Source organism: Charadrius vociferus, unplaced genomic scaffold (genome assembly GCF_000708025.1).
Source record: "Charadrius vociferus isolate BGI_N301 unplaced genomic scaffold, ASM70802v2 scaffold297, whole genome shotgun sequence".
Lineage (NCBI taxonomy): Eukaryota > Metazoa > Chordata > Aves > Charadriiformes > Charadriidae > Charadrius > Charadrius vociferus.
The window spans coordinates 521,471-548,938 of record NW_009649192.1 but is presented as its reverse complement, the minus strand read 5'-3'; the positions used below and the strand labels follow the sequence as shown (position 1 = coordinate 548,938).

At 36.7% G+C, this 27,468-nt stretch overlaps 1 protein-coding gene across 1 annotated transcript in view; it reads right to left on the bottom strand.

The window, feature by feature from the left end:
• Window positions 1-27,057, bottom strand: part of RUNDC3B (RUN domain containing 3B) — a gene marked incomplete at its 5' end in the record, with an annotated part of 68,205 nt that extends 41,148 nt beyond the window's left edge. Inside the window, 6 exons of the mRNA XM_009888967.1 lie at window positions 5,340-5,508; window positions 6,912-6,992; window positions 10,103-10,192; window positions 13,779-13,864; window positions 16,911-17,044; window positions 26,919-27,057. Coding sequence (XP_009887269.1) covers window positions 5,340-5,508; window positions 6,912-6,992; window positions 10,103-10,192; window positions 13,779-13,864; window positions 16,911-17,044; window positions 26,919-27,057 — 699 coding nt within the window. The remainder of the gene's footprint in view (window positions 1-5,339; window positions 5,509-6,911; window positions 6,993-10,102; window positions 10,193-13,778; window positions 13,865-16,910; window positions 17,045-26,918) is intronic.
• Window positions 27,058-27,468: the final 411 nt, after the last annotated feature.

Genomic DNA, 27,468 nt, shown 5'->3' with positions numbered 1-27,468 from the left:
GACCGTCTGACTGTAGCTGTTGCATCCCTGGAAGTGTTGAAGGCCAGGTTGGATGGGGTTTTGAGCAACCTGGTGTTGTAGGAAGTGTTCCTGCCCATGGCAGGGGGGTTGGAACTAGATGATCTTCAAGGTCCCTTCCAACTCTAACCATTCTATGATTCTATGAAGTTAGCCGGTCAGTAAAATGCTATTAATATAAATCATCACTACAAAAACGATTAAGGGTTTGGAGCATCTCTCATATAAGAGGAGGGAGAAAGAGCTGGGATTGCTCAGCCCAGGGTTTGGAGGGGAGGGAAGAGGGGGAGGAAGAGAGTCATATCAATGTGTATCAATATTCAATGGGAGCATGTAAAGAGGATGGAGTCAGACTCTTCCTAGTGTTATCCAGGGAAAAGAGGCAATGGGCACAAATTGAAATACAGGAAACTATTTAAAAGTAGGAAAAAAATTTTTGGTTTTGTATTGAGTCTGGCTGAGGTGGAGTTAATTTTTCCCATAGCAACCCTCATAGTGCTGTGCTTTGTATTAGTTGCTAGAAAGGTGTTGACAACACACCAGTGTTTTGGCTACTGTGAACAGTGCTGGCACAGCCTGGAGGCTGTCTCTCCCAACATTTCTCCCCTCACCAGTAGGCTGGGGGTGGGCAAGATCTCAGGAGGAGACACAGCCAGGACAGCTGACCCAAACTGATCAAAGGGATATTCCATACCATATAATGTCTGCTCAGCAATAAAAGCTAAGGAGAAAGGAGGAGGAAGGGGGGGCATTCATAATTTACAACGTTTGTTTTCCAGAGTAACCACTACACATACTGAAGCCCTGCTCCCTAGTAAGTGGCTGGACATCACCTGCTGATGGGAAGTAGAGGATAAATCTTTTGTTTTCCTTTGCTTCCATGCATGGTCTTTACTTTTGCTTTATTAAACTGCCTTTATCTTGACCCATAAGGTTTTTTTCCCATCTTCTTTTCTCCCCGCAATGTCCTGCTGAGGGGGAGAGTGATAGAGTGGCTTGGTGGACACCTAGTGCCCAGCCAGGGTCAGCCCACCAGGTATTTTTGTTTGTGTTTGTTTTTGTTTTGTTGTTGTTTTTTAAATGGACACTGGAACAGGCTCTCCAGACAGGCTGAGGACTGTGCATCCTTGAAATATTCGCAGCCTGACTGAACAAGGCCCTGAGCAACCCGCTCTAGTCTACCTTGTTTTGAGCAGCAGGGTTGGACTAGACAATCTCCAGAGGTGCCATCTGACCACAACTATTCTGTGATTCTATGATTACACACAGTTCTATCTGCTGGATACATTTATATTTGATAGGAATTCATTTTAGTCTCAGTACAACTTCCAAGGAATCTTGAGAGCTTTTCAGTATGCCTAGTTCTGCCCCATCAAATGTTACTGTTATCTTGACTGTTAAGGTACTAAGTAGTGCTTTGAAAGTACTAAATGATACATACATAAATTTCCTGCCTCCCAGAAACGTCAAACAAACATTTTACAGAAAGATTTTAGAAATGAAGCATCAGTATCAGAAACAGAATACTATGAAACAGTAAATACGTCTACCTATAATGACATGGAGATGCATCATCCCACCAGTGAAAGCATGTAAAACTCTAGTATAAACAGTACACAAAGTATTTAGGAGTTTACAACACAAAAGTGAACAGTTTACACCATTCCAAAATAGGGAAGAGATAACTTCCACATAAGTAACAAATGTGTAAACTATGACTCATTAATCTGGACAAGAGACAACTTGGAAAAGACAAATTCCTCATATTTCCAGAGTGGTCTGGAGAAGGCAGGAAGGAAGCAACTGTTCATCATTTTTTTAAAATACAAGAGCTAGACACCATGAAACAAAGCTGGTAGGAGCCAGATTCAAAGGACAGAAAAGGATGTGGCTTTTCACACAACAGATGGTAGATATGCAGAATTCTTTGCCAAAAAAAATTATTTGGATGCTAAAAATTTACATGGGGTCAAGGGAATATTTGACAAGTATTTGGAAGAGAGATCCATCACAGGTTACTTAACAGATAAACCTTATCAGCTTCAGGAAGTCCTTAAGCTGATATGCGTTGCCCAAGAAAGTATTAGAGGAAAAACAGTGCATATACATTTGCTTTGTTTTTATTCTTCCCTCCACACCTACTTTGGGCAAGCATCCAAGATAGGATAGTAGGATAACCAAGGATCCTTGGTCTAAACCAGCATAGCATTGTTGATCCAATAAAGCAACACTAGGCCTAATTTACCTTGCTAAAATAATACCTGACCCTATCCTACCATTCAAACAACTCAGAAGATACAGATACCTTTATCTTAGCTGAAATCCAATCACTTGTCATATTGTGACCCAGGTAAACTCCTTTCAGCTGATTGCACATACTTAGGAGGCACAAAAGGAATTTGTCATTGTTTGCACAAAGTGAATGACAATAGAGCAAAATAAGGATCTATCAGACTCACTATATCAGTTAATAAAAATACATTATTTTCAACTTGGTCTTCTTGTTACAAACATCCAGTTTTTCCAACACACAGAATGTTAGAAAGTCCCTCTGCTTGAAAGAAAACACTCTCTTTCTGATTAACTGGTATCTGCTGCACTGTGTGTGGAACTTGATTTTTACTGCAAGCTACTGCCATGAAAAAGGTCCCGAAAAGGGAAGGAGAAAAACACTCAGGAAAGGAGCTCTATTCCATAGTCGATCTAACCTCTCAATGGTCATCTGTTCAAGTAATAATAAAACAGACGTAGCATAGTTGAAGTGAATTAAAAAAAATTTTGGCAGGCACATGCCAAATAAAAATTAGACAATGGAAAATTTTCTCTCTGTGTGGAAAACCATTATTTTGCTGCTGCAATTGTCAATTGGTATTCTAAAGGAGGACCATTAGGAATGTGTCAACAGCTGTCAGAGCTATCATTTTGAAAATTGTATTAAATGCATCAAAGTTTTCAAAGAGTTATCATAAAACTGCCCTGAATTCACCCCTGCCTTTGTTGACCATAGAAGTTGTCAGTTCATTAAAAGAATGCAACAAGGAATAATGTGACTCACTAGTAATGCTCAAAAATTTGAAATACTCAGTATCAGATCAGCGAATAACTTCCCATGGAATAGAAATGTTTCTCGATCTTAGACTTGTGAATAAACCAAAGCCTCCATTTGCTGCTACAGCCACTGAAGATCTTTGTGCTTTTGTAAACCTAAAGCTATGTAGTGATTCTGGCTAGCGGATTTGGACACCATGTTTCAATATTGCTTCTATAGATGTCTGTCACAACTTTGATGGAGTATCCTTGGAAATGAACCACCTGGATGTAACCAAGAAAAATAAACATCCACCTATTTTGTTCTCTTCAGTGCTTCTTCAGAGCTGATGACACTTTCCTCATTAAACCCCAAAATATTTTACAATCTTCAGTGAGGGGTGGGGAAGAGCAGAGTTCAAAACAATCCTATGTTTTTGTCTCAATACAAGGATGAAATGCTGTCTTGAATATGTTCCTGAGCTCCAAGCACTGTTGGGGTGGGGAAGGAAATGTTTTTATTTTGTTTATATATTTGAAGACAGTCCTTTTGAATGGCACATTTTTGGTTCACAAAAGCAGGGAAAATGTCCTCTGTACCAGACAGTGTCTCAAGGAACACAAGTTCTTTCCATATGGAAAGTGATACCAAACTAGCTGAGAAGATTGTACCAGCAACCTCGATGCAGCATTTAACATCACAGTTCACAAATGAGACATCTAAGGGACCAAAACCAGAAAAGAAATAATTGTATGTAGATATGAGAGGTATTTTAAAAAAACAAAATATATCAACCCACAGAAAGGCTTTTTCACTGTTACTTAGAAAAACTTTAACTAGGTTCTCTCACATGCATTACAGTAAACCAACTTTGATTCTACTCATTCTGTAATAAGACTGGCATTTAACAATCCATAGCTACATTTACCCTAATGAATTGACATAGCCACAACTTGTTCTTAGGTATATTTTCTCAGTCTGGCTATATCTATACTAAAAGTCAAGTTCCAAAGGACCATGCCTGAAGTCATAGTGGTTATTTGGAATCATCACTGACAAACTCTAATTCACAAATAACCTGGAATAATCTGGGACAGTCTAGTTGTCTCAGGCCCAAAACCATGCCAACAACCATTCTTAGAATTTAAATACATATGTGACTGAGCTGGTACCAGGACCTGGGCCACAGTGAAGTACTGAGTCCCAACTGTCAGAAGATCCATTCTTGATCCCGTCTGACCTTCTCTTTTTTTAAAAAAAATATTTTTTCTCCTCAGTACAGGAAAAACTAGAAAGGCAGAGAGATAACCTTGTGATTCTAATGCCCTAAACTAAGGGAAGTAATTACACCTCCAAGCACCCTTATGTAGTTCCAGGTTTTCATATGGTTTACCGTATACAGAGTTTCACCAAAATAAAATTCTGACACTAGGAAAAAAGAATAGTAAAAATACTAATAAAGGTCTTAAAAAACATTCATCATTTGTCTTCCACTTTTCTTCCCTTTCGTTTTCCCTGACCCCTCCTTTCTTTTTCTGTGCACTATTTCTTCAGTGTCTATGAACAGTCTTCTCCTTCTCTCTGCCACTAGCTAATACACATTGTTGTCTCTGTAGTTGTAATAGGCTGTTATTAAAAACTGACAAGCACTTTGCTTTTAAAAAGACTACTACTAATAATATGGCACCTAAATTATTAAAATCAAATACACATTTCCGCCCCCCCCTTTCCCATTCTAGCTTGAAGCAGGTCTTAAAACTATCTATTTTCTAAAACCGCATCTCAGTATCACGGAGAAGATAGTTCTGCTTTTCATTCCTAGATGGACTACTTTGCCAATTATTTTTGTTTACTGTAAGATTAAGTGTTAAATGTAAGATCACTATGATGATAAAAGCCTTCAACTGGCAGTCTACTTACATCAATAAAATTCTATGGCCTCTAAGAGGAAAATCATGTCGACATTTGCGTTCACTTCAAGCTCACAACCTAACAACTTAGAGATACGCTGCCTGTAACTCTGAGATTGGAAAAAGCAGCCAAAGCTTCTACATTACACTGTGAAATCTAATCTCTGAATTATTATTATTCCCTTCCCCCTCTCTCCAAACCTCTTTTCCCTCAAATCAATGAGCAAAGATAGTTAGATACTCTGAGGATTGTAAAATTTAAAACGATTTACATGAAGTTAAATAATATTTTATATATTTTTTTCTGCCTTTACTTAAATGGATATGTCACCAGTTGGCTGGTGATGAGCTTTGGCTCCATCGCCCGCACACAAATCATTTACCTTCTGTTCCAGTGCAAGCCGGTACTTCTGTTCTACCCTCTTGCATTTGTTGTACCAACTGTTTTCATCCGTGATGAAAGGAGGACCAGTGTTCTCGGGAGTGCTGCCTTCACTGCCACTACTGCCCAGCGTTCTTAGCTCTTCTTCATCACTGCTGATGCTGTCAGAACTGAAGGATCATATTTATTAACCAAGTTAAAAGCTATGTTTGTTAAAATGCAAATCCCCTTGAAATTAAAGAACCACAGTTCTTAAAGATATCTAAAGCTCTGTAAACCGAAAAGAACTGAAGTACTGGGATAGGACAGCTTACCAAATACAACTTATATTTCAAGTTTTTATTTGTATAGTCACCGAATGGGTAAAGATTTGCTTGTGATCTTAGGTAAGTCCGACAACTGTGTGTGGAATAACTCCCCTGGAATATAAAGGGCCAATTTATTACAATATGCAATTTACAAAGTGGTGACTTAGTCGTTCCTTCACAAATTCAGGGCAGAGAGTAGTATCTGAAAATAAATTGTATTTGTTTCTAAAAATGCAGAAAAATAAAAAAGTGATTGTCATTATTTTAAACTATGATAAATTTAAATAGGAATGTATTATGGTTATAACACAGACCACATGCCTGTTATTTCACAGAACATAAGTGTCTCCCTACATAGTGTGCAGATTCATTGTTAAAATACCTCCATATCATCCAGAATCAATGTATGCCAGACAATTCAGACATCTGTCTCAAAGACAAGAGTTTTAATTTATCCCAATACCCATTTGAAATCTTCCCTTACAACTAGGCTTTCCACTACATTAACAGCATTTACTAGATTTTTAAGTAATGATTCCTGCGACCCCATGATCCTGCCATGATGAAATTCTGCTTTAATGGAACCATGCAATTTGTCATTAATGTGTAAGCTAACAGGAACTTAAAGGGAATAACTAGGATGTTTCATGTGCAGTTGTACATCTTCAAGACTACTCCTAACTCTCAACCACTTTCTTCATTTTGGCAAACCTAACAATAGAAAACATCCCATTACTTTCCATGCTTTTTGGAGAATCCAAATTACTATCTGATCTGTTTATAGTGATTTTTTTTTTATTATTAATCATATGGCTGATAACACGACCAAAATGTAGCTGGAAGGTCAGATTATATATGCAACTGGTCATGATTTTCTAGTATGTGCTAACTGCACATACTGCATACTCCTTATCTGTCATATCTTATCACTCACCAGGGCATACATAATTTTTGTTCACAAAGTACCTACTTTTAAGCTTATGTGCACACAGAAAAGGCCTGAGAGAAAGGACAACTTGGTCTGGTGATCTTCAAATTTGTTTCCCGATGAACTGTGATTCTAATCCAAGTAAACAAAGTTAGCATGACTCACTCTGATGAGTCATGTAATAATTCCACCAGTCTGAAAGAGCAAGGTAGCTGAGTGTACAGGTTTGTATTTAGATATGGATATTAATTTGAATATGAAATGAAAAGCAAGCGGCCCAGTACGAAGTAAAATTTTGCCAATGAAATAGAAAAAGCAGTGTAAAGATATCAAGTACCTTTGGGTGAACTTCAAGTACGGCGTATAATCTATGACAGCTGGAAAGCTGCCATCCAATCCCTCACCCTTCAGACAAAAACTGATAAAACAGAGAAACAATGATAACTTTATAACAAGAAAATTAAATGACAGAGATAGTTGAATTTTACCAATGTGAAGTTTGATTTTTCTTAATTTTTTGGTAATAAGAAAGGCCTAAACAGTGAAATAAAGTATTAACACTGAAATCCTACTCAGCTGAGCTAGACTGTTTAATATGAAATGAGAGTCACTGAGCATATTACAGGATAATGAAAACCCCAACAAACAGAAATTCCACATAATCAAGGAATAGATTAGGGCAAGTGGTATAAATCCTGATTTTTAAATATCCACTTTTATTTTGAAAATACAGATGGATTGCAAGGGAATAACAGGAAAAGGAAAGTCAGCTGAAGCAAGAGAAACAGAAGAGCTATGGATGAGCTTGGAATCTTCAGTAGTTAAACTTATTTAAAGTCTTTGCAGAGTGCTTACGTAACCATCCTACTAACTTGAAGTCAAAGTCAGTTCTCAAAAATATTTCAGAGTCTTTCTCCTTTCAGACGCCTTCTGGTGTTAGGCTGCAGGAAGATCACTAATGAAACTAACTTTCAGAAAATGTTCTTAAATGACTGTAGCTTTATGAAGCACTCATCTACTGTATTCCTTTTGTACTGGATATAAAAGACTGTAGTTAAATCATGTTTAATTATCACAGAAGTGACAAAATTAAAGCCTTGCTTCCACAAGGCTCATATTCCTTACTCCTCCTACCTCTGTCATCAAAAAATAGAGTCTAGTAAGACACAGTTTTTGCTAACTTAATTGCAAAGTGCCATTTTTGACAACACAGTCACTTAAGTGGTATTTGGGAAGTACCTCTGAAAGGTTCCCCCCCCCCCCAACAAAAGAAAATAAAAGAAAACAACAAAAAACACCCTTGCAAAACCACGATTATTTTAAGTGATACATAATTCCACATTGCTGTGAGAGGGGGGGGGAAACATTTAGATTCTATTTTCACCTGGGTTACCTCATCTCCACCCCAAAGTCTTATTTACAGTTCCACATAGATAAGATGGTGAACATTTATAAGAGACTGTTTGAACTGAAAAAAAGAAAAAATCTCAAATATAACATGCAAAAATGACTAGAGCTTCTCAGCCATTCAAACCACAATACTATGAATTATATGTGGCAGAATAAAAATGCTTCTGTAGCACTACGTTCCTATTTTGGCAAGAAAACTTCTAGGCTCTTAGAAGCTGTATTGACAAAGCCTTAAATGTTGCCAATGAGAACCAATCATTACTCTGAATACTATTAACAGATACCTAAATATGCATATATTGGAAATCAGAGGACAATGGAAGAACAAGCACACTCATACCACTGAGCTTTCATACCGGTAGCATGTACCACTGATGCTTATGCAAGACAAAAACCACAGTCAATTGATGATTATTTATGGAAGGATTTACATACTGCAGACCTACTCTTGATATGCTTCTTATTCATGTATAACTATAGTCCTTCCAATTATAGTGCTAAACTGCTTCTGTAATAATTTCACATAGTGTAAAGCTTAAACTCATAAAATCTGGTAAGATTTTAATTTGCTGTACACAAGGTTAGCTCTCTTATCATCTTGCAGCATACTTCCGTTCCCCCAGAACATATGTTGAGGATGTAGTTAAGCCAATCTAATGACTAAATGCTGTCAAAAGAAGCTACCCTGCATTTTCAACATCTCCCTTCCCGTTTTTTCTTTCTTCCTTTTTTTTTTTTTTTTAAACCCCAACCAGACACTTCCTTTCCCCTCCTTACAGTGGCATTGGCACTTATCTGACTCCATGATCTAGTTCAGCCATCAAGACCTGAATTTTTAGGTTTTTTTTCCCTTTAGCACCCAATTGCAGTTCCACAGGCAGCTGAACTAAATGCTCACTGCTACCAGAAAGGGAAGACATTACTCAAACCTTTTTATTCCTTCTCTTCTATAGGACTTATGGTCCCATTATCTCTGCCACTAATAGGATGCTTCCATGAACCAAACTAGCTAACAACAAAAGAACTATTCTATCTTCTTACTGGATATGTTTTTTTAACTCTTTAACAAGTTAAGCTGGCTCACAGAAGGGTCCAATAAGCCTCAAAACCGGTATAAGGGTGCATAAGCAGGAGAAAATCTCCAAAGGCCTTTTGCCAATAGTCAATCAATCAGTGCATCCAGTGAGACTATGTGCTGTTTTCTGCTAGTCTATCTCCTAAAATGGTTTGTGACAAGCATTAAGGCTGCTGCAGGGTAAATATTAACAGTGTACTGCCAGAAGACTGGAGAAAAGCATTATCACTCTCCTTTTCCCTACGCTCTATAACGAACCCCTTCCCCAGTGGCTCTGTATGAGGCTACGTGGGCCCAATCAGGAACATTAACAGGGCCTTGCACCAGACAGGTTTGACCTTTTCATAGGCACTCTAGTCTTTGTACCTTGTTGATGTTTTTTATATATATATATATATACACACACACCTCTCAAGATGTTTTTCATATTATCTAGGGTGTGCTTGCACCTTTGTTACCCCAAAACACAGAATTAATCATATAACAAAGTGCACAAAAGTCTAGTTAGAGATTGCAAAGGTAAATTCATGTAATCTGATGATACTTTGCAGTTTGGTTGCAGTTAATTATAACACAAATTAAAATTAAAGAGTCATTTGTAGGTTAAGCTTTCAAAATCTAGAAGCACTAAAGTTAAAGATACCTACATATGCAGTTACAATGCTGTCATTGAGTACCAGGGCACTACTATGTACGTAAACACAGTTTTCCTTACAGTTTAAAAATAACTTTATAAGATTCAAGTGTCTGTAAGCTTCACTTAATAGGTTTGATATACCTTCTGGAATTATAATTCTGATTGCTTTCAGGATTTTGATACCTGAAAGAAAGATCGTGTAATCCTGCAGCTATATAAATTATGTCGTAACTTTGTTCTTATCTAGAAGAGCTATTCAAGATCTCTCTCTTTCCTCCTCCTCTTTCCCCCCCAGCTAAGTTTTGTCTCTCAAACTATCAAAGGAATCTAACAATGTTTTCCATAATGCATCAATTTATAAGTACCTTCCTTGAGCATTTTGTTAGGAAGCATGCAAATATATTACCTAAAATCAATTGCATTGAGTCCCAACAGCATACCAGCAAGCATGTTTGCTTCTTCACCAAGAACAATTGCTCCATCCTCATAAAATCTCCTTCAATAGAAAAGAAATTAGTTCAGTTAATACCATATTCTCTCAAATAATAATGTTTTCCATAGTTAACAGAAAACTGTAGAAATCCAGTTTAAGTAAAAATACCTCATGTGAACCCCAGGGGCATTCATATTTCATTTCAAATAAAGCAAACCAATAGACTGCACAGCACAAAACCTCACAATCTTATAGCACATAAAAATTTAGACAGAAGCAAAAAGAATTTACAACATTAGCCCTAAGAAATAGTACAACAGGATGGACAAAATGCAAAGAAAATGAAGATATCTTATCATTTACTGCTGAAAGGAAGAATGTGTGTCACGTACATAAAAAAAAAATGATTATTCCATCGTATGAAAAAGAAAAAGCCCTCTCACAATTGTACTCACAAGCTCTTTTAAAGTTCAACATTCTCTCTTCATTCTTAGCAGTTGATTACTTTTAAAAAAATATTTTCACAAATCAGCTATTTTCAAGGTAGCATACTTTTTCTCAAAATACTGCATGCTAGGAACCTGCATGCTGCATCCAGTTATTCCGAGATTTAAAATTTTCATTATTTGAAGGAGTGTTTTCTTAACACCATTTTTAACGGTAAAGCACCTATTAGCCAAAGTTTTAAAACTCCATGGTTTGATCTTAAAATATACTTCACGTACCCTGGTATATGCAAACTTGGAAAGGGTGCTTGAGAATACTGACCAATAAAGCAACGATTTTTAAATCTGTATTCCCTCACCACATCCCCACTCTCTCCCATTTATTCTAATTTTCTCCTCCTGGATACCACAGAAGCTACTTCCAGACAGAAATGTTCCATGCACAGGGCAGGTGAATAGGACCCACCATTGCCATGCAAGGCCTTGTGAAAAAGGCATTTGGTCTGTTTAGCAAAGCAGCACACAACTTTAATTTCTGTGTTAAAGGAGTCTTGGCAGCTGCAGAGGCAGAAAGGTCACTAGAATTCACCTGAACGTTACATGTGGAAAGCGGGAAACAAGAGCTGTTCAGTACCAAAGGAAAAATTGAAAGGTCATTTACCAGAAACCGAGATGCACAGTCCACCTATCCATCCTAGCAATGTATGATTGCAAGGAGGTGCCAAGTTATCAAATGCAACCTATCTTTCAGACAAATACCAGTAACACTGCCCTGCAAAAAGCTTCCTCTGTTTTAAGAACTGCTTGAAAGCATTGGGATGGTTCAGTGAAAGCTCAAGTTGGCTGCATGGCGAGCATCCAGAAAAGACACATTTTGGGGTACAGTTCCAAAGATTAAACTATGTTATAATGGACACTATCAGAAGTCTCACTTTTGCAGTTTCATAACAGACATCCATTTGCTGTAAGAAAACAAGTGGTCCAAGACCTTGGATGATCTCAGTGGAAGCAAAAAATCTGGAAGGCTTCCTCTAGGAAGACAGAGATTATAGTCCTGACACTGAGGTTATGATGTACAGACTCAGCTCTCTACCCTCTGACTTCAGGAAGGGCACCAGGAGGCTATACTGGCCACCAGTTGAGACAGAATACTGAGCTAGATGGACTTTACAGTCTGATTCAGTACAGTTACTCTTATTTGTGAACTAACAGCAATGCTCCCAGTACAAGATCATTACAAACCATTTCACTGGCATTTCTAAAATCACTGCCAGGTACCAATCTGCACTGCGTTCAGTTTATCTCATAAAATGGTGTCTAGGAAGTAATCACACAAAAAGGACAGGGCATACTTGTAACGGTGAGACAAAGATGTTAGTCTGACAGTGGCAATGTTTCTTAAACCAGCTACAGTAATCCAACAGAAACAACAGAACCCTTGGAAAACTCACAAATCTTCTTTCAGTATTATGCATCTCACAACAGAACAGTCTAACTTAAGTATCTGTGCTGGCCAATTTATTACAAAAATAATTGTGTGCTTATGCTTAATCCAACCCCCTTCCAAATGTAATACGCAGATCCAACACTAATAATGTGCTGCTTCATTAAAGGACTAGCTCTAAATCAGGCACCAAAACACAACAGCAAGGTTTAAAAAGAGCTAGCAGTATGATAGGTGAATCTCATATCCTACGTACACACATGTGTAACATATGATATTTACAGTTTATATAAATAATTATTAAATATACATATAGCGCAATACATAATTTAAAACGCTAAACAAATGGTGCAAAGCATCACCAAAAAAATCAGGACACTTTTTCCACTTTTCCCACACAGGAAAAGAGAGTGTGTCCATTATTGCTAGTGGATTTGAAATCCACATGACCAAGATCTGAAACTGTAACTTTTATTTCCATTAGATGTATTTAAAACACTACTTCAAAAAAACCTTTGCACTTACTATGTTTGGAATGCAAGAGAGGTTGTTTCCAAAAGCTATACTACTGAAACAACATTCAAATATATGAAATATTAACATGTTCGAATAAATTAAATTGAAACTGCTAATAAAATAATACCACTGTTATCCACTAGCAAATAAAACACACTACCAAACAGGGACAAAGAATGTACTACTTAACTACATAGACTGTGACTCTTCCTCCTCATGTCCCCCTCAAAAAAACCAAGTGACTTTTCATTTTGAGGCAACATGAGTAAATCTTTTCCAGAAATCTTTGCTTTATGAGCTTCTTGTCTACTGTAAATGCAAGCAAATCTGGGTAAAATAAAGACAACAGGTCTGGAAATGTCAATAAAATGGGACATTTACCTAGTTGTGTTTCAAAGTCACCTTAATATTGGCAAAATATAGGGAGACCCGTGGACAAATAGCATTACAAACAGAAATAATATTCTAAATGAACATAAGTCCCTACAGAGAAAATTCTTATTAAGTAGTCCATTCAGTATGTCTAAAACATTTAGAGTTTAAGATAAGGTTACAACGTGTTACAGACTAACTCATATTTAGACGACTTCATCATAAATCTACAAGGCACGCTTGTTACAGGATAAAGCATCATATAACAATCACATTATCTAGAACCAGTCTAAAACTGTCACAGTATTTTTTATCACAAAGCATATTCTTGTCCATAACACCTTTTACCATTAGAAGGTACAACAAAAATCTGTTACACATTTTTTATATTACATCAAGAATCCTAGTTATGCCTGATCACTAATTCTGTTCTTCTCTATTTCTCAAAAGCTTCCTAGAATTCTTTTCCTTTCTTCTTCAAGAGAAGTTCCTATAAAAATTATTTCTTACTAAGTCTCTACGGTTTTCTGTCAACCATACCTAATTTTGAAAGGAACATTACATCTTCTACCCTTATCATGCTACAATTTCAGAATTAGTTCCTTCTTTAGAGACATTTTCTTCTCTTTTGACCTTTTAAGAATTCCAGACTTACTTCTAAATTTTTTAAATCACAAAGGGAATTTCAATTCTGCAGTTTTACCCACGCTGAAATCCAATCACTTGATACCAACTCCAGATATCTTTTACTAAGTTACAGCTCTTTTACTAGTGACATCCTTTCCCATACAAATGAAGTGGAACGTTCATTTTCAAACCTTCACTTGAGCAGCATTTGTTAAAACATTGCAAAAATAAAAGTCTTAGAGACCTGGTTGTTTTGAAGTCTCTCAGAGCTGTGGAAATATATTCAGACAAATGCTTTTCCATGAGTGCTACTCTGATCCAGGCTCGACCCTGCAAGAAGAAACAGACATCAATTATTTAAGTATTACAGAATGAAACACTTAATTTTACATCTGAAAATTAATACAGTTGATTTACCTGGGTGAAATGAAATGAACTGATTAACAGAGTTACTTCTAAACAGAAATAGATTCATTGTAGTAATAATGAAAATAGAAAACGCATTCTTACAAATAAACTTTATTGTGAAATCAAGTTCTTCAAAATGTGAAGGGGGAAAAAAAAAAAAAAGGATTTTGCTTTAATTATATACTCCAGCCTTTTGAAAAGCTCATATGCATAAGTGGTAGCAGATCAGGGCAGAAAGCCTTTCGTTTTAAAGATGATGGTGTTGGAAGCATCCAATCAGTTCCACTGTAAAGCAGCAGTAACCTAGTCTCAAGGCGATTTAAGTAAGAACTAATTCTCTGCGTTCATTCAAATATTTGTGGGATCAATAAAAAAAATAAATTATAACTCAGTGACATCTTTTTATTATGTAATTTGCATAAATTATTTTCCCCTGTCAGTAAAGACATCATTATAGAAGGTGCACATAACATACAGGAATGAAATCAAATCTAAGAGGCCTTAAACTTGTAGTCCAAACCCAAAATGTCATTCAAACAGTTCTATAAACAATAGCTTCAAAATTAACCTTCAGAAATGTATGTTGCACTATTTTTACAGCACTAGTGTACAGCATTGTAGTTTACAAGAAAGAGAAGTTTCAAACGGCTGCATAGTTATGACTGTCAGTTTGAGAATACCAGGAACATTTCTTGTAACCCATATAAACTTACAAAGAGTTATATAAGTAGTAAGATGACCTTCTGCTTAATGTATTTGGTGCTTATTGACATCTAGCTGAATATCACTACAGACATTCTACCAAAATCACCTGTAGTAATTATAATTCTACTTTTAATTTATATAGACCTAGATCAAACTAAACTTATAATAAGACAGGCAGATGCCAAATTAAAAAACAAACAAACAAACAAAAAAAACCCCTGCTTTCATAAATACCAACAACATAGCAAAAACTTTACCATGAAGTGCACTAAAGAAGAGGATGTTTATCTGGATAGCTGCCTTTATGTTGCAGTTAGTTAGAACATGAGCAAAACAGTCAAACCCTGATGCTGCTGCTTAGCTAACAACTAAAGCCTATGCAGCTCCAGTGAAAGCAGGGCTAACTAGCTTAAGCAGACACCCATTTCAACCACCAGTAAAACTGGTGCATACCACTTGTATTTGTGTCAACATGCCTCCAACCTTCTCAGATATGGACATCCAAAATACTCCCATACGCACCTTTAAAAATTCAACACCACTCCCCCCACTCGTTGCACAAATTAGCTTATTTGTTTACTATTTGGCATGGAGTTTTCCACAGAGAAAAAGAAAATTGTAATTTATTTACAAGGGTATTTCAGAAAATAGCTTTGCATCTTATTATCTACCAAATTTAAATATTCATATCTATTAATATCTTGGCATTCAGAAATACCTTTAAAATAAATCGTGAATATAAGCAATACAATCATCAGATTCAAGAACATGAGTCTCTCCAGAATGTATTTGGAAATAAGTGCTCCAAATTATCTGAATTTCCAGATCTCAACATAAGCAAGAAGAAAAGCGGCATGATTTAAATTATCAGTCCACTACTCCAGTACATTGAGAGCTAGGAAAAGCATGTGATATTCTGGATAGGAACAACAATCAATAGGTTTTGGCCATAGCATCTCAAGTGTTTCAAAGTTTTCACACGAATTACAAATATGTTTACTATATAAAATTTAAAACAGTCTATACAAAGAAGAAAGGGGCAACAGCAGACACTGCAAATAAGCTGTTCTGCAATACTAGGATCATCAGAGTGGCTGCTCAAAGATCTACTAGATTTCATGGTGCTGCTTGATCTAAACATGACCTTTTATTGAAGAAAACTGTGGTTGCGTAAATACCTGTAATTTAAATTGTACTAACCACACAGTCATGCCCCTGAGAAAAAAATTCAAAGTTTTTGTATATAACAAGTTAAATATTTGCACCTCACCAGTGACCCCAACTGTAAATAATCCAGAGCATAATAAAAATCTGGAACTACAGAATTTTTAGAATAGCCATGGAACACAGTTTGGATACTTGTTCAAACAAATGATTCCAGTTCATTTAGAAATAAAAAGAATTAAGAACATTAATGGGTGCATCCTTTTACACTATTTATACTTTCAAGTCAGAAGGCTCAGTTATCAATCAAGGCTGCTTTAACAGAGGAATACAAACTATTGAAAAGCATTCTAATCTAACAAACAGAACTTGCAATCTCTGTCCAACAGTTTGTTTTTTTAAGATGTTGGTATATACTGTCTCACATTATTAACATTTAATGATAAGTCACTTTAAAGCTTATTCTTATTCAGTTTATATGCATATTAACACATTAAATTGTTACTTCCTTAACCTTTCCACTGTACCTACAATCAGAAATTGTGATGCTATTTCTATATAAATCCTTTAAAACAATGGATCTTTTATTTGCTAATAAATCTATTAAAGGCTTCCTGCATAATCACACCAACAAACTGAAGAGCTGATCACAACTTTTCTATTAGTGCATAAATTATATACGAAATAAAATGAAACTTAGGTTAGTGGGAAATATCACATTTCTACAATTTAAAAATAGTATTTGTTAGGCATGCCTGCATGAACTTTATTTCCCTCAACGTACTGCATTTTCAAAAAATTAAAAAGTTCGAAAACGTGAAGGCAATCATTTTATAATACGGCATGCTCACTGAATAGAGAATTTGAGATTTATTCTACTGAATTTAACACAAATTTAAAAGGAAACATTCAGATTTAAAAGTGGGGTTTTTTTAAGTAAATATTTACTAGGTACATATAAAAAAATAATTATTTCAAACAATGAAAAATTTTGTGAGGCAAGCTTAGTAATATGTTTTCTTCTGGGTACAGAAATGCCAGCTGTATTTCACACAGAACAATGTAATAAAAAAGTCAATTTGACCTTTCTCTTCCCTACCTTAGCTCTAGAAGAACCGACATTCTCCATGTTCTCAATACTGCAGATGCAATTGTGAGAGACTTTTCGGCAAGCTACTCGAATGTAGTCCCAGAAACTACGAGGACTTTCATAGCCGAACCAGGTGATCTGACCTTAAATCAAAATACAAGATATGTAAAGATTTATGAACCTCCCCCTCTGCTTATTGGAGATAAACATAATAAAAATACTTCCCTATAGGTTGCCTGCACTGACAGGATTTTATACTAGCAAGTTCATAAATTCCTGCCGAAAACTGGCTCACAGATGTAAAAAATCTTGCATTATGCAGCTCACCAATGCACAAAGAGAAGTCTGGTGCTTTTGTGTACATATGCGTATTTTTTTGGTTTTTTCCTTGTTAGTATGGTATAATAATACTCAAGGGTTCTTCACAAGACTCTTAAATGCCAATAGAGCACGCACAATTGTGACTTAAAAATATGATGCAAGAAGTATTTCTGTTATTTGTTTTAGGTAGTACCATGTGTTTCACCAATGCAGTCAAGTAAAAAAAGCTTTGTTCTTAAAAAAACTATTTTTTTTATATATACATTAATATAAAAGACCACTGTTTGCTGCGGTAGTGTTGTCTTTATTTTAGGAGCAGATTCGAATTTTTCAACATGTGTTTTCATTGAAGGAGAAACTGATGCATGATCAAAAAAGTTTTGCAGTCACAATTTATTTTGAATACACACAGAACATTCCTTGGGAAGCTGACTGAAACGAATTGAGCAAATCCATATCTCTTCCAGCACTTTAACCAAAATCTTTCGGTTGTTTTTCCAGCTTGCAACATGTTGCAGTCAGAAACCAAAAGGCAAAATTACATACTACTTGCAACCGCTCCACACAAAATACATTTCATCACAGACGCAACAGTTCAGCCCTGTTTTTCAGACTGAACAGTATCCAACCGCAAACAAGTATGTAAAAAGTAAGATGAACATTGCCCTCTGGTGACTGCCATATTACGTACACGCAAAACCTTTTCTCCATATAACATGAGACCTTATTTTTTAAAGTTAATTTTATTTTATTTCAAGTCTTGAGTTCTACTTCTGAAGCTTTACTAATTTATCAGAAAGACTTATAATTGTTTTGCTGTTAGAAAGCTCACATTTCAAGAAAGAATGTATTAGACTGATGCTGCAAATCATAGAATCCTAGAATGGTTTGGGTTGGATGGGACCTTAAAGATCATCTAGTGTCCCCCATGGGCAGGGACACCTTCCACTAGACCAGGTTGCTAAAAGCCCTACCCAGCCTGGCCTTTCAACCCCTCCAGGGATGGGGCCTCCACAACTTGCCTGGGCAACCTATTCCAGTGTCTCACCACCCTCACAGTAAAGAATTTCTTTCTAATATCTAATCTAAATCTACCCTCTTCCAGTTTAAAACCATTACCCTTCACCTGATCACTACATGCCTTTGTAAAAAGCCCCTCTACAGCTTTCTTGTAGGCGCCCTTCAGATACTGGAAGGCTGCTATAATTTCTCCCTGGAGCCTTCTCTTCTCCAGGCTGAATAATGCCAACTCTCTCAGCCTGTCTTCATAGGAGAGGTGCTCCAGCCCTCCGATCATCTTCATGGCCCTCCTCTGGACTCACTCCAACAGGTCCATGTCCTTCTTATGTTGGGTACTCCAGAGCTGGATGCAGTACTCCAGGTGGGGTCTCACAAGAGTGGAATAAAGGCGCAGCAGAATCACCTCTCTCGACCTGCTGGCCACATTTCTTCTGATGCAGCCCAGGACGCAGTTGGCTTTCTGGGCTGTGAGCACACATTGCCGGCTCATGTTGAGCTTCTCATCCACCAACACCCCCACGTCCTTCTCCACAGGGCTGCTCTCAATCCATTCTCTGCCCAGCCTGTATTTGTGCTTGAGATTGCTCTGACCCCTGACCCATGTGCAGGACCTTGCACATGGCCTTGCTGAACTTCATGAGGTTCGTACGGGCTCACCTCTCAAACCTGTCCACATCCCCCTGCATGGCATCCCTTCCCTCCAGCACATTGACTGCACCAGACAGTTTGGTGTCATTGGCAAACTTGCTGAGGGTGCATTTAATCCCACTGTCTATGTCACTGACAAAGATGTTAAATAGTGCTGGCCCCAATACCAACCCCTGAGGAATGACACTCGTCAGTGGTCACCACTTAGACATCAAGTCGTTGACCACAGCTCTTTGAGTGTGACCATCCAAAGAAGAGAGGGGAATCATACATGCTGAAAATAATACATACTGAAAATAAAATGCCAACATATAACAAGGATATTTTTATCAAGCATGACTTATCTTAGCTCCAAGCATAGCCAGAGTAGTGTCAAAGATCTGTCCCCTATGATCTTAAGAAATTCAAGTGGTGTTTTTTTTTCCCTAGAGGGCTCATGTAACTTGACTTTGTGATCCATCTGCTTACTTCGCTACATGGATTTATTTATTAAATTCAAAGCTTCATAAAAGACTTGTAAAAAAAAAAAAAAAAGAAAGAAAGCAGGAAGAATTAATATATACTACTCAATATGCCAAAGGAAAAACAAAATCCCAAGGTGCTTCAGTTACTGTAGATTTAGATCTTCTCAGCTTTGAGGACTAAAATAAAAGAATTCCCATCAGGTAAGCACTCTTATGAACTTACTATTTTTGTTGAAATGCCAAGTGTAGCGGACAGCAGCAAAAATTCAACAGCATTTTAACAACATGAAAAGCTACAGATATTTTTCATATTCTTTACCATATCAGAAACATTTCTTGCAAAATTAAATGCAACTAAAGCGTGATGGTGACTTGTCACCAATTCCAGTGCCAACTAATAAAGGCAAGCATATCATACAATAACTTTTGTGGCTTTTTCAAACTATCTTATGGACAGAATATATTCTGGAAAAAACAGACAGTTTCACTCTATAGTTTTCTTAAGTCACCAATTCAAAGCAATTCCAGCAATTCTTTTTACAAATGAACACCTACAAAATACACAACATTTAAAAACAAAAATACCTTTATAACAGAAATACACACCAGCATACAGCACTTATTTGGCTTACACTGATCAACAAAGCAAGCTGTCCATAATTACAATATACTCTGACATAACAACAGTCTCTCATCTCGCAGCCAGCTCTGTGAGAGGGTATGATGAGTTTCAGACTTCGGTACGAATTGTCTTCACTTGAAAGTCACAGCTGGCTCAGGACCTTTTGTGAATGAAGGACTTCTATATTTCACTGTTCGCTCCCTACAACTTTAAACCTTGCCCATACTCTAGTAATTAACATCATCTGAAGAAAAACCTCCTTAATCATTCCATACATAGAAAAATGTTGGAAAAGACTGCCCAAGAATAGTGAGAATGTATTTTAAGAACTACTAAATAAGATATTAAGCTGTATATTCCCTACAATTTTAAAAGCTTTCAGCATATGAAATTCTATTTGGCCATCAATGCACTTAATGTACACAGCCACGAGAACTCTCAAGAACGAGGCATGAAATAGGTCCCACTACTCAGCGCTTGTTGGGCTACACCTGGAGTACTGTGTCCAGTTCTGGTCCCTACATTTCAGGAAGGACATGGACAGATTGGAGAGGGTCCAAAGGAGGGCGATGAAGATGTTCAAAGGGCTGGAGAACCTGTCCCATGTGGAAAGACTGAAGGTGTTAGATCTTCTCTTCCTAGGGAAGAGAAAGTTCAGAGGGGAACTCATCACAGTATTCCAGTATTTAAAGAGCAGCTACAAAGAGGATGGAGGCCCTCTCTTTACAAGAAGCCACGTGGAGAAGACAAAGGGCAATGGGTACAAGTTGCACTGGGAGAGGTTTCTTCTCAACGTAAGAGAGAAATTTTTTTACAGTAAGAACAATCATTCACTGGAACAACCTCCACAGGGATGTGGTAGAGTCCTCATCGCTGGTGGTGCTCCAGATACGATCGGACGGGGTGCTAGACAATCTCAACTAGGCACCCTTTCCCACAAATGGTTGGACCAGATGATCTTTCAAGGTTCCTTCCAGCCTCGGTTGTTCTATGATTCTAAAATCATATCTAAATTTTAAAGGGTCCTAATAAACTTGAAAGCTAATTTTAGTATACAACTTATACTCTGTCAACTCCTTATACTTAAGGGAAGAGTAAGTTTCCTGGGACATCCAAAGGACAAAGAGTATGTGGTCTTTGCCGTGAAGTTTATATGTCATCAGAAGACACAGAAGCTGACAGCTATCCCCAACAGGAACGATGTTATTGTTTTTGTCAGCCAAACAAAATTATTAGGTAAGCATGGAAGCTGCAAGTTTAACATTAAACATAGTTCAAATTAATTAAATTCTTGTCTACAGAACTGCAAAGCAAATAGAAACAATATTGAGAAATTTTTTTATTTCACCACATTTTTGAATACTGCTCCAGACCTATTTGTATCAACCCATTTCTGCTCCAGTCTAACTTGATACAAACATATACAACACTAGTTGCTATAGATCTTTTTTCATGCCCAAGAAACTCTTCACAGATAAGACATTAAACAGCTTCCTACTCAATCACAGTCCAATTTCATATCTACAAAGTTCCAGTTACAAAGTAATAATGATGAGGATGCTCTAAGGTACAGGCAGGTTTTCTCCAGAACTCCCTGTATTATTTAGTTCACAGCAAATTTTTCTATCCCACAAAAAATAAGTTTTAATATAACTTGTTGGTAAAAAACTGGCATGCTAGTCCTTTGAGGAATTTTTATGATACCCGCTCTTTTATTTTGGGCCTACAGAATGAGTCATTAAAAATAATAAAAAAAATACAGTATTTCATAAACCCAGTCCTCCAAGATGATTATAAATTCATTTAAAGATTTTTCTCCATACAGGAGAAAGGAGAATGAGTTAAACCACAAATTACACTAGACCCATACTATGTCTTTTTAGCCAAAATCAGTAATAGGGTCACTATGTGTGTATAAATATTTAATCTAGTAACAAAAGCTATTCTGTTAATAGCATTATTGCACCAAATAAGGGGCCACTGCAGTTATGTGCTTGGATTTTGTCCTTTTCATGACAGTAGTGCCTTCAGCTCTTATTTCCTTAACCTACCTTTTTCACCCCCAGTATATCTCCATTACCTTAACTATTTTATCCAGCAGACTTGTTTCTCTCAGGATGAGCAACATTACAAGCTGCATCTTACTCACTCAAAGAACCCTGCTTCCTCACCTATGACTTAGGCCTACAAGCGCAAATTGTCTTCTGCAGATGTAATTCATACCCTTTCCCTTGGTAACCACTGTTTATACCAGAATTATTAGAGTTCAAGGAATTTTGATTAAAAAAAATTGTATTCATATTAATTGCGTAAAAAAGAAAGAGACTACATGAAATAGCAGGTAGTAGTAAGTGCTCTTTTTTCCACCTAAAAATAAATAAGTAAAATAAAAATCATATAGGAAAGGATAAGTTGTGCACTGCAGATATAAAAAAAGTCATTGCTTCAGAAATTAATTATTTAATAATTCACCGTACTGTGAAGAAGCGGTGCAAAACCTGAACATTTACCAGTGACAACACTAGTACAGCCATTTACCATTACTACCACCAGACTATTGATAATGCATGAAATTAGAACATTTTATAGCATGAGGAAAGGAAGAGAATTATCACATTTATCTTTCCACTCAAGTAGCACTGATCATCCTAGAAGCTTACCACTCATAGTAAGTTTTCTAAAAGAAAAAAGAAAAGCAAGCAAACGAACTCCACACAGAATACCTTCTAAATGTACGTACAGCAAAAAAGGCCCACAAAAGTTGTGAAAGTGTCAAAATAGCACAGTAGAGCATAATGTATTGTGTCATTATGGTGGTAAATGCAAATAAGTGTATAGATGACAAGTACACTCACATAACCATGGCGTGCAAAAATTACAGAAGTCACAAGCAAGATGCACTATATACGTCGTCAGTCACAAAATTCAACAGATAAACCAAAACTATTTCTAAGGATGCATACTGGCTAGCAGTTTGGATATAAACACATTTTTCTGCAAAGGATATTACAATGAAAACATAGTAAGTCAACAAATACATACACATTACAATAGTTTTCAGAAGTGTTTGAGATGAAGGCCAGAAAAATCTACAATAGTTAATGTTCTTAAGTACTAACTCAGTTAAAACTAATTTAAAGTGATAGAAAAAGGCAGAAAACCATACCACATTGTGATCTAGTACAGACAATATACACATCACCTTTAATTGACTTCAGGTTTTAAATCAGCTAGGATATAGCTGTGATCAAATCCCAAGTACTGTTGCTGAACACTTTTTGATGCTCCTATCATTTTTGCACTAACGATATTTACTTAGCTGATCTGATAAAAAGGACATTTACAGGAAATATACCTGAAAAATCTGTGGCCAGCAGTGAAAACAAGAAACTACCAAGACAACTACAAGATACACCTTAATCTTCGCAGTACAGAACAGTTAAGAAAAGAACAAATTCCAAACAACTATCTGCGGAAAAAAAAAAAAGCTTCCTGAAATTACCCAGCTTGCTTTAAAGATAATCAAACACACATACATTTGTATACAAATTTTTAAAACCCCTTTCAGGACTATAGGTCTTATTTGGTCCAGACACCTTCAAATACTTTGTCTCTGTAACGACTCAGAATACCACTTACTCTCTGATGTATTATAAAACCATTCAAATTCTTATCCCTGAGAAGGAATAAAAGAGTAGTTAGTCACTCATCCTTTTTCTGTTACTCCTTCTGTCCTACCTCTTCAAGATCTTCAGTTGTCCTGTCCAGTAGCATCATATCTTGCCAGCAGGCATGCCACACAGCTTATTTTATGACAAGAAGAACACATGCTTTATATCCTCCTCGTTACCAGATTTGGTCTACTCTACATTCACAATAAATCCAGCGCTTCTAGGAAGTACCAGGTATACTACATACACAGTATTACACAGTACAGGGATAAGTTTCTCTCCACTTTCTAGAGCAGAAGGCAGTCAGTGGTTTGCAATCCCTGAAAAGACAGTTAATACAGCTTATTCAAACTCTCTCTCTCTTCCTTAGGGCAAATAAAAAACAGGCTGAGAGCCAGTCTGCTTTTTCTAACAACAGTGGCCTATTCCTGACTGCTACTTACCGGCATTGGTGTACATGTAACTGTAAGGTAGTACAGATGTTGCCTTTTGGCCGTGGCATATTATGTTACCTTTTCTGGAACTATTTTTGTGCGGTATGTGCCAAGTCTTCTGTATCACATGAACAGATACCTGCATTCAAGCAGCATTCACAGATCTCTGTTGTGTAAGCTGATACATTTATGCTGACCTCATTTTATTACTTAGCAAACACCCACATCTAAACCACGCTTAGGAAAATGAGCAGCTGGGTTAAAGAAGTGCATCCATGGGGAAAGTCATTAGTTTTCTGCCTGTTTGACTTCCTGGTCTGGCTCACCACAGGATCTGGTGAGGACCATGGCCAGTATCAGGGAAAGGTAAGCACAAAGTGAGGGGCGAGGGGGGAATAATTCTGTAGCAAACTGCATTGAGCTTCAGAAACGTCATGGTGATTTTCAATGCTCGACTGGAAAATGCTGTGAGCAATCTGAGATGGCCCTGCTTTGACCAAGAGGTTGGACTAGATGACTTTCTAAGGTACTTTCCAAACTAAATTCTTCAATGATTCTGAAAAGAAAAAGAAAATCAAACCAACAAAACCATCCAAACCACTATGAATGTTGTCTCATGACCCTTTTGCTATTTGGAGCTGGCAACATCAGATCAGTTACCTATCAAAAATAAATTTAGAAATGGTGGTCATATTGCTATAGCTAGCATTTTTAGCAGAACAGCCAGAAGGATGAGGATTGGAAAAATATGATATCAGAATTCTTAATTCTTTTTTTCAGGAAAAGCATAAGATTCTAATCACTGTAGTTGAACATTTTTTCCACTTTAAATGGCTATCTTTCCTCCTCCCCTTTTGTTTTGCCTGCATCCTATCTGAATACCAAACCAATAAGCAGCAACAGTCACTGTATTCCATCAAGACTATGCTTTGCTCCTTTGAAACATAATACATTTAGTGTCAGAAAAGAGTTGCCAGTAGAAGTTTTCTAATAAAAGTAAACTTAGTCCTTTACAATGCAAATTAAATAGTACTTTTTTTTTTTTTTTTTACTTCTTCCTTCCTTACCAAGTACTTCCAAAGGAAGTTAAAGATTACAAATTGTTATTTGCTGTGGCCTTAAGAAAGTAAAGGTCTGTATCCTCAAACTCTCAAATCTGGATCATCCGTTTAACTACACTGCCATGGGATTATTCTGACAACTTTAATACAGTGAAGCTATTTATCTTACCATAGACAAACAGATCATGCATGTTCTGCCTGCTTTAAAACATTTTATACAACCCACTGCAATCACCAGCCTGCTTTTAGTGTGCTCCTACTGACACGAACTATGCATTCAGAATACGTTAGTCATTTCCATCAATAAAATGCAATTTCTTTCAAGCCCTGTGTTGTATAATATATACCCTCTTAAAATTTGAATTCTCATGGTACATTTATTATCTCAATTTCCCTTTCAAGTTTTAAAGAATAAAACAATTACTCTCAGTCATCTAGCTTATTACTAAAATATTCCCTGTTTGCAACACAATGCACAAGATGCTGTCTTTTTCTGTATTTTCATTTAACTCTGCAAACTTAGAAAATCATACTGGTAATTACAAGGGGAAGACTGAAACAACAGTTTAGCTTTTTGATTTTCTCTATTTCTTATTTGAAATAATTTTTTACTTGCAAATTCCATTTGTCTGTAACCCATTTGCCAACCTGTCACGGCTTCTTCTCTGTACTGCCTGTCCTTAATAAAAGACTGTGAAGCAAAAGAATGTTGGGGGGGGAATCATAATGGTTTTTACTCAAACATCACTGAAGCTGGGGGAGAAGGAGAAAACAGAGCAATTTCCCTGCAGTGTCAAGTTGCTAAGTACTCATAATCACTTCAATAATCTTTGTCACAATGTGACAAACACTATGTTCCTAACCCTACTGTGTGATTTTTTTTTTCTTTCTCTGACAGAATGACAGCAGGTAGTAATTGTGCTACTCAAATGTCAGCCTACACACAATATTGTTCACAAAGCTTAGTTACGAATATTAAAAAGCAGAAGTATGAAAAGGAGTAGATTGTCATATTACACATCTATATTTAGACGATTATGATGTCCTTCATAATCCTGAAATAATTTCAGAAACTGTGCACAGAAATGAGGAGAAGCTTCCAAAGTCCTTTTCTAGTGACTGTTACTGCTAAGGCACACTCTGTTCTTTTAGCAAAAGCAGCTTCCGCTAGAACAATCAGAAAATGCAAACAGACATTTTCTTGAGTTAGAACAACATCTGACTCTGATACAAGAGGGAAATCAACAACTGACCTTTCTCAAAAGCAACTTAACCCAGATCCATTACATTCCAGTGGCAAAAACCAGCTTTGCTAGGGGGGTGGAGGGACGGGAATGAAAGGACCTAAACACAGTTATCTGGAAAAGAAGGCAATGAAAGCAGAGAACGTAGAAAGAAAAGGTAGCGGCACCACAGATACGCTCTCTATAGCTTCTCTTAAAGCAGAAAACACAATTGTCTTTCAGACTTCTAGGACACAGCTTTATCATAAAGCAGAAAAGCAGACAGATCTCAGCACCATGGCAACATCCACTTTCTTAATTACCAGCCAAGAAGGCTTCCAACAAGAACATTGGAAACACATTTCACAAAAAATGTTTCCTTGACTTTTCCATAGTAATGCAAACAATAGGAAGGCAACAGCAAAGGGACAGAAACACAAAGAAAGCCAACACTTTCATTCAGCATCAAGGAGTTTCTGCAGATGTACGCTCGTTTCATATAAACAAATTCTCGTGGCAAAAACATCACCAGTAAGGAAGTTAATTAACATACCTTTCAGTCGATGACTTAGAATCTGTTCCAGAATGGCTGCAAAATTATTAAATTCAGGGGAAGTATCATCTATAGTCTCAAAACAGGAACGGTCGATCAAAGTCTTGACTGAAAACCTAGAGCAAACGTACAGGACAATCAGAAATTATATGGATAGCTATTGGTGGTTTTCTGGTTCTTTGATGATTCCAAGTCCGGTCATAGCAACACAAACACATACCACATTGAAAAACAGCCTGGAAATACAATCATCATCGTTGGTCTTAGGCACAAAGCCTTAAAAACAAAACAAAAATCCCCACACTTTCTATGTAGAAGTGAGCTAGTTATTTTCTAATTATTTTCCTCCTCTCTAAATTATTTTAATAAAGCTGTAGAAAAATAAGCACTCCAAAGCATCCAACATCAATTTCTCTTAGTAATCCTAAACATAACAATTTTTGCTTGACATTTTGCTCAATTCTCCTTTTATTCCCAAAATCCATGCCTAAGAATCAGAAGTATAAACTCTATCCTATTATGAGAACACTGTAATTTCATCCTAACACAA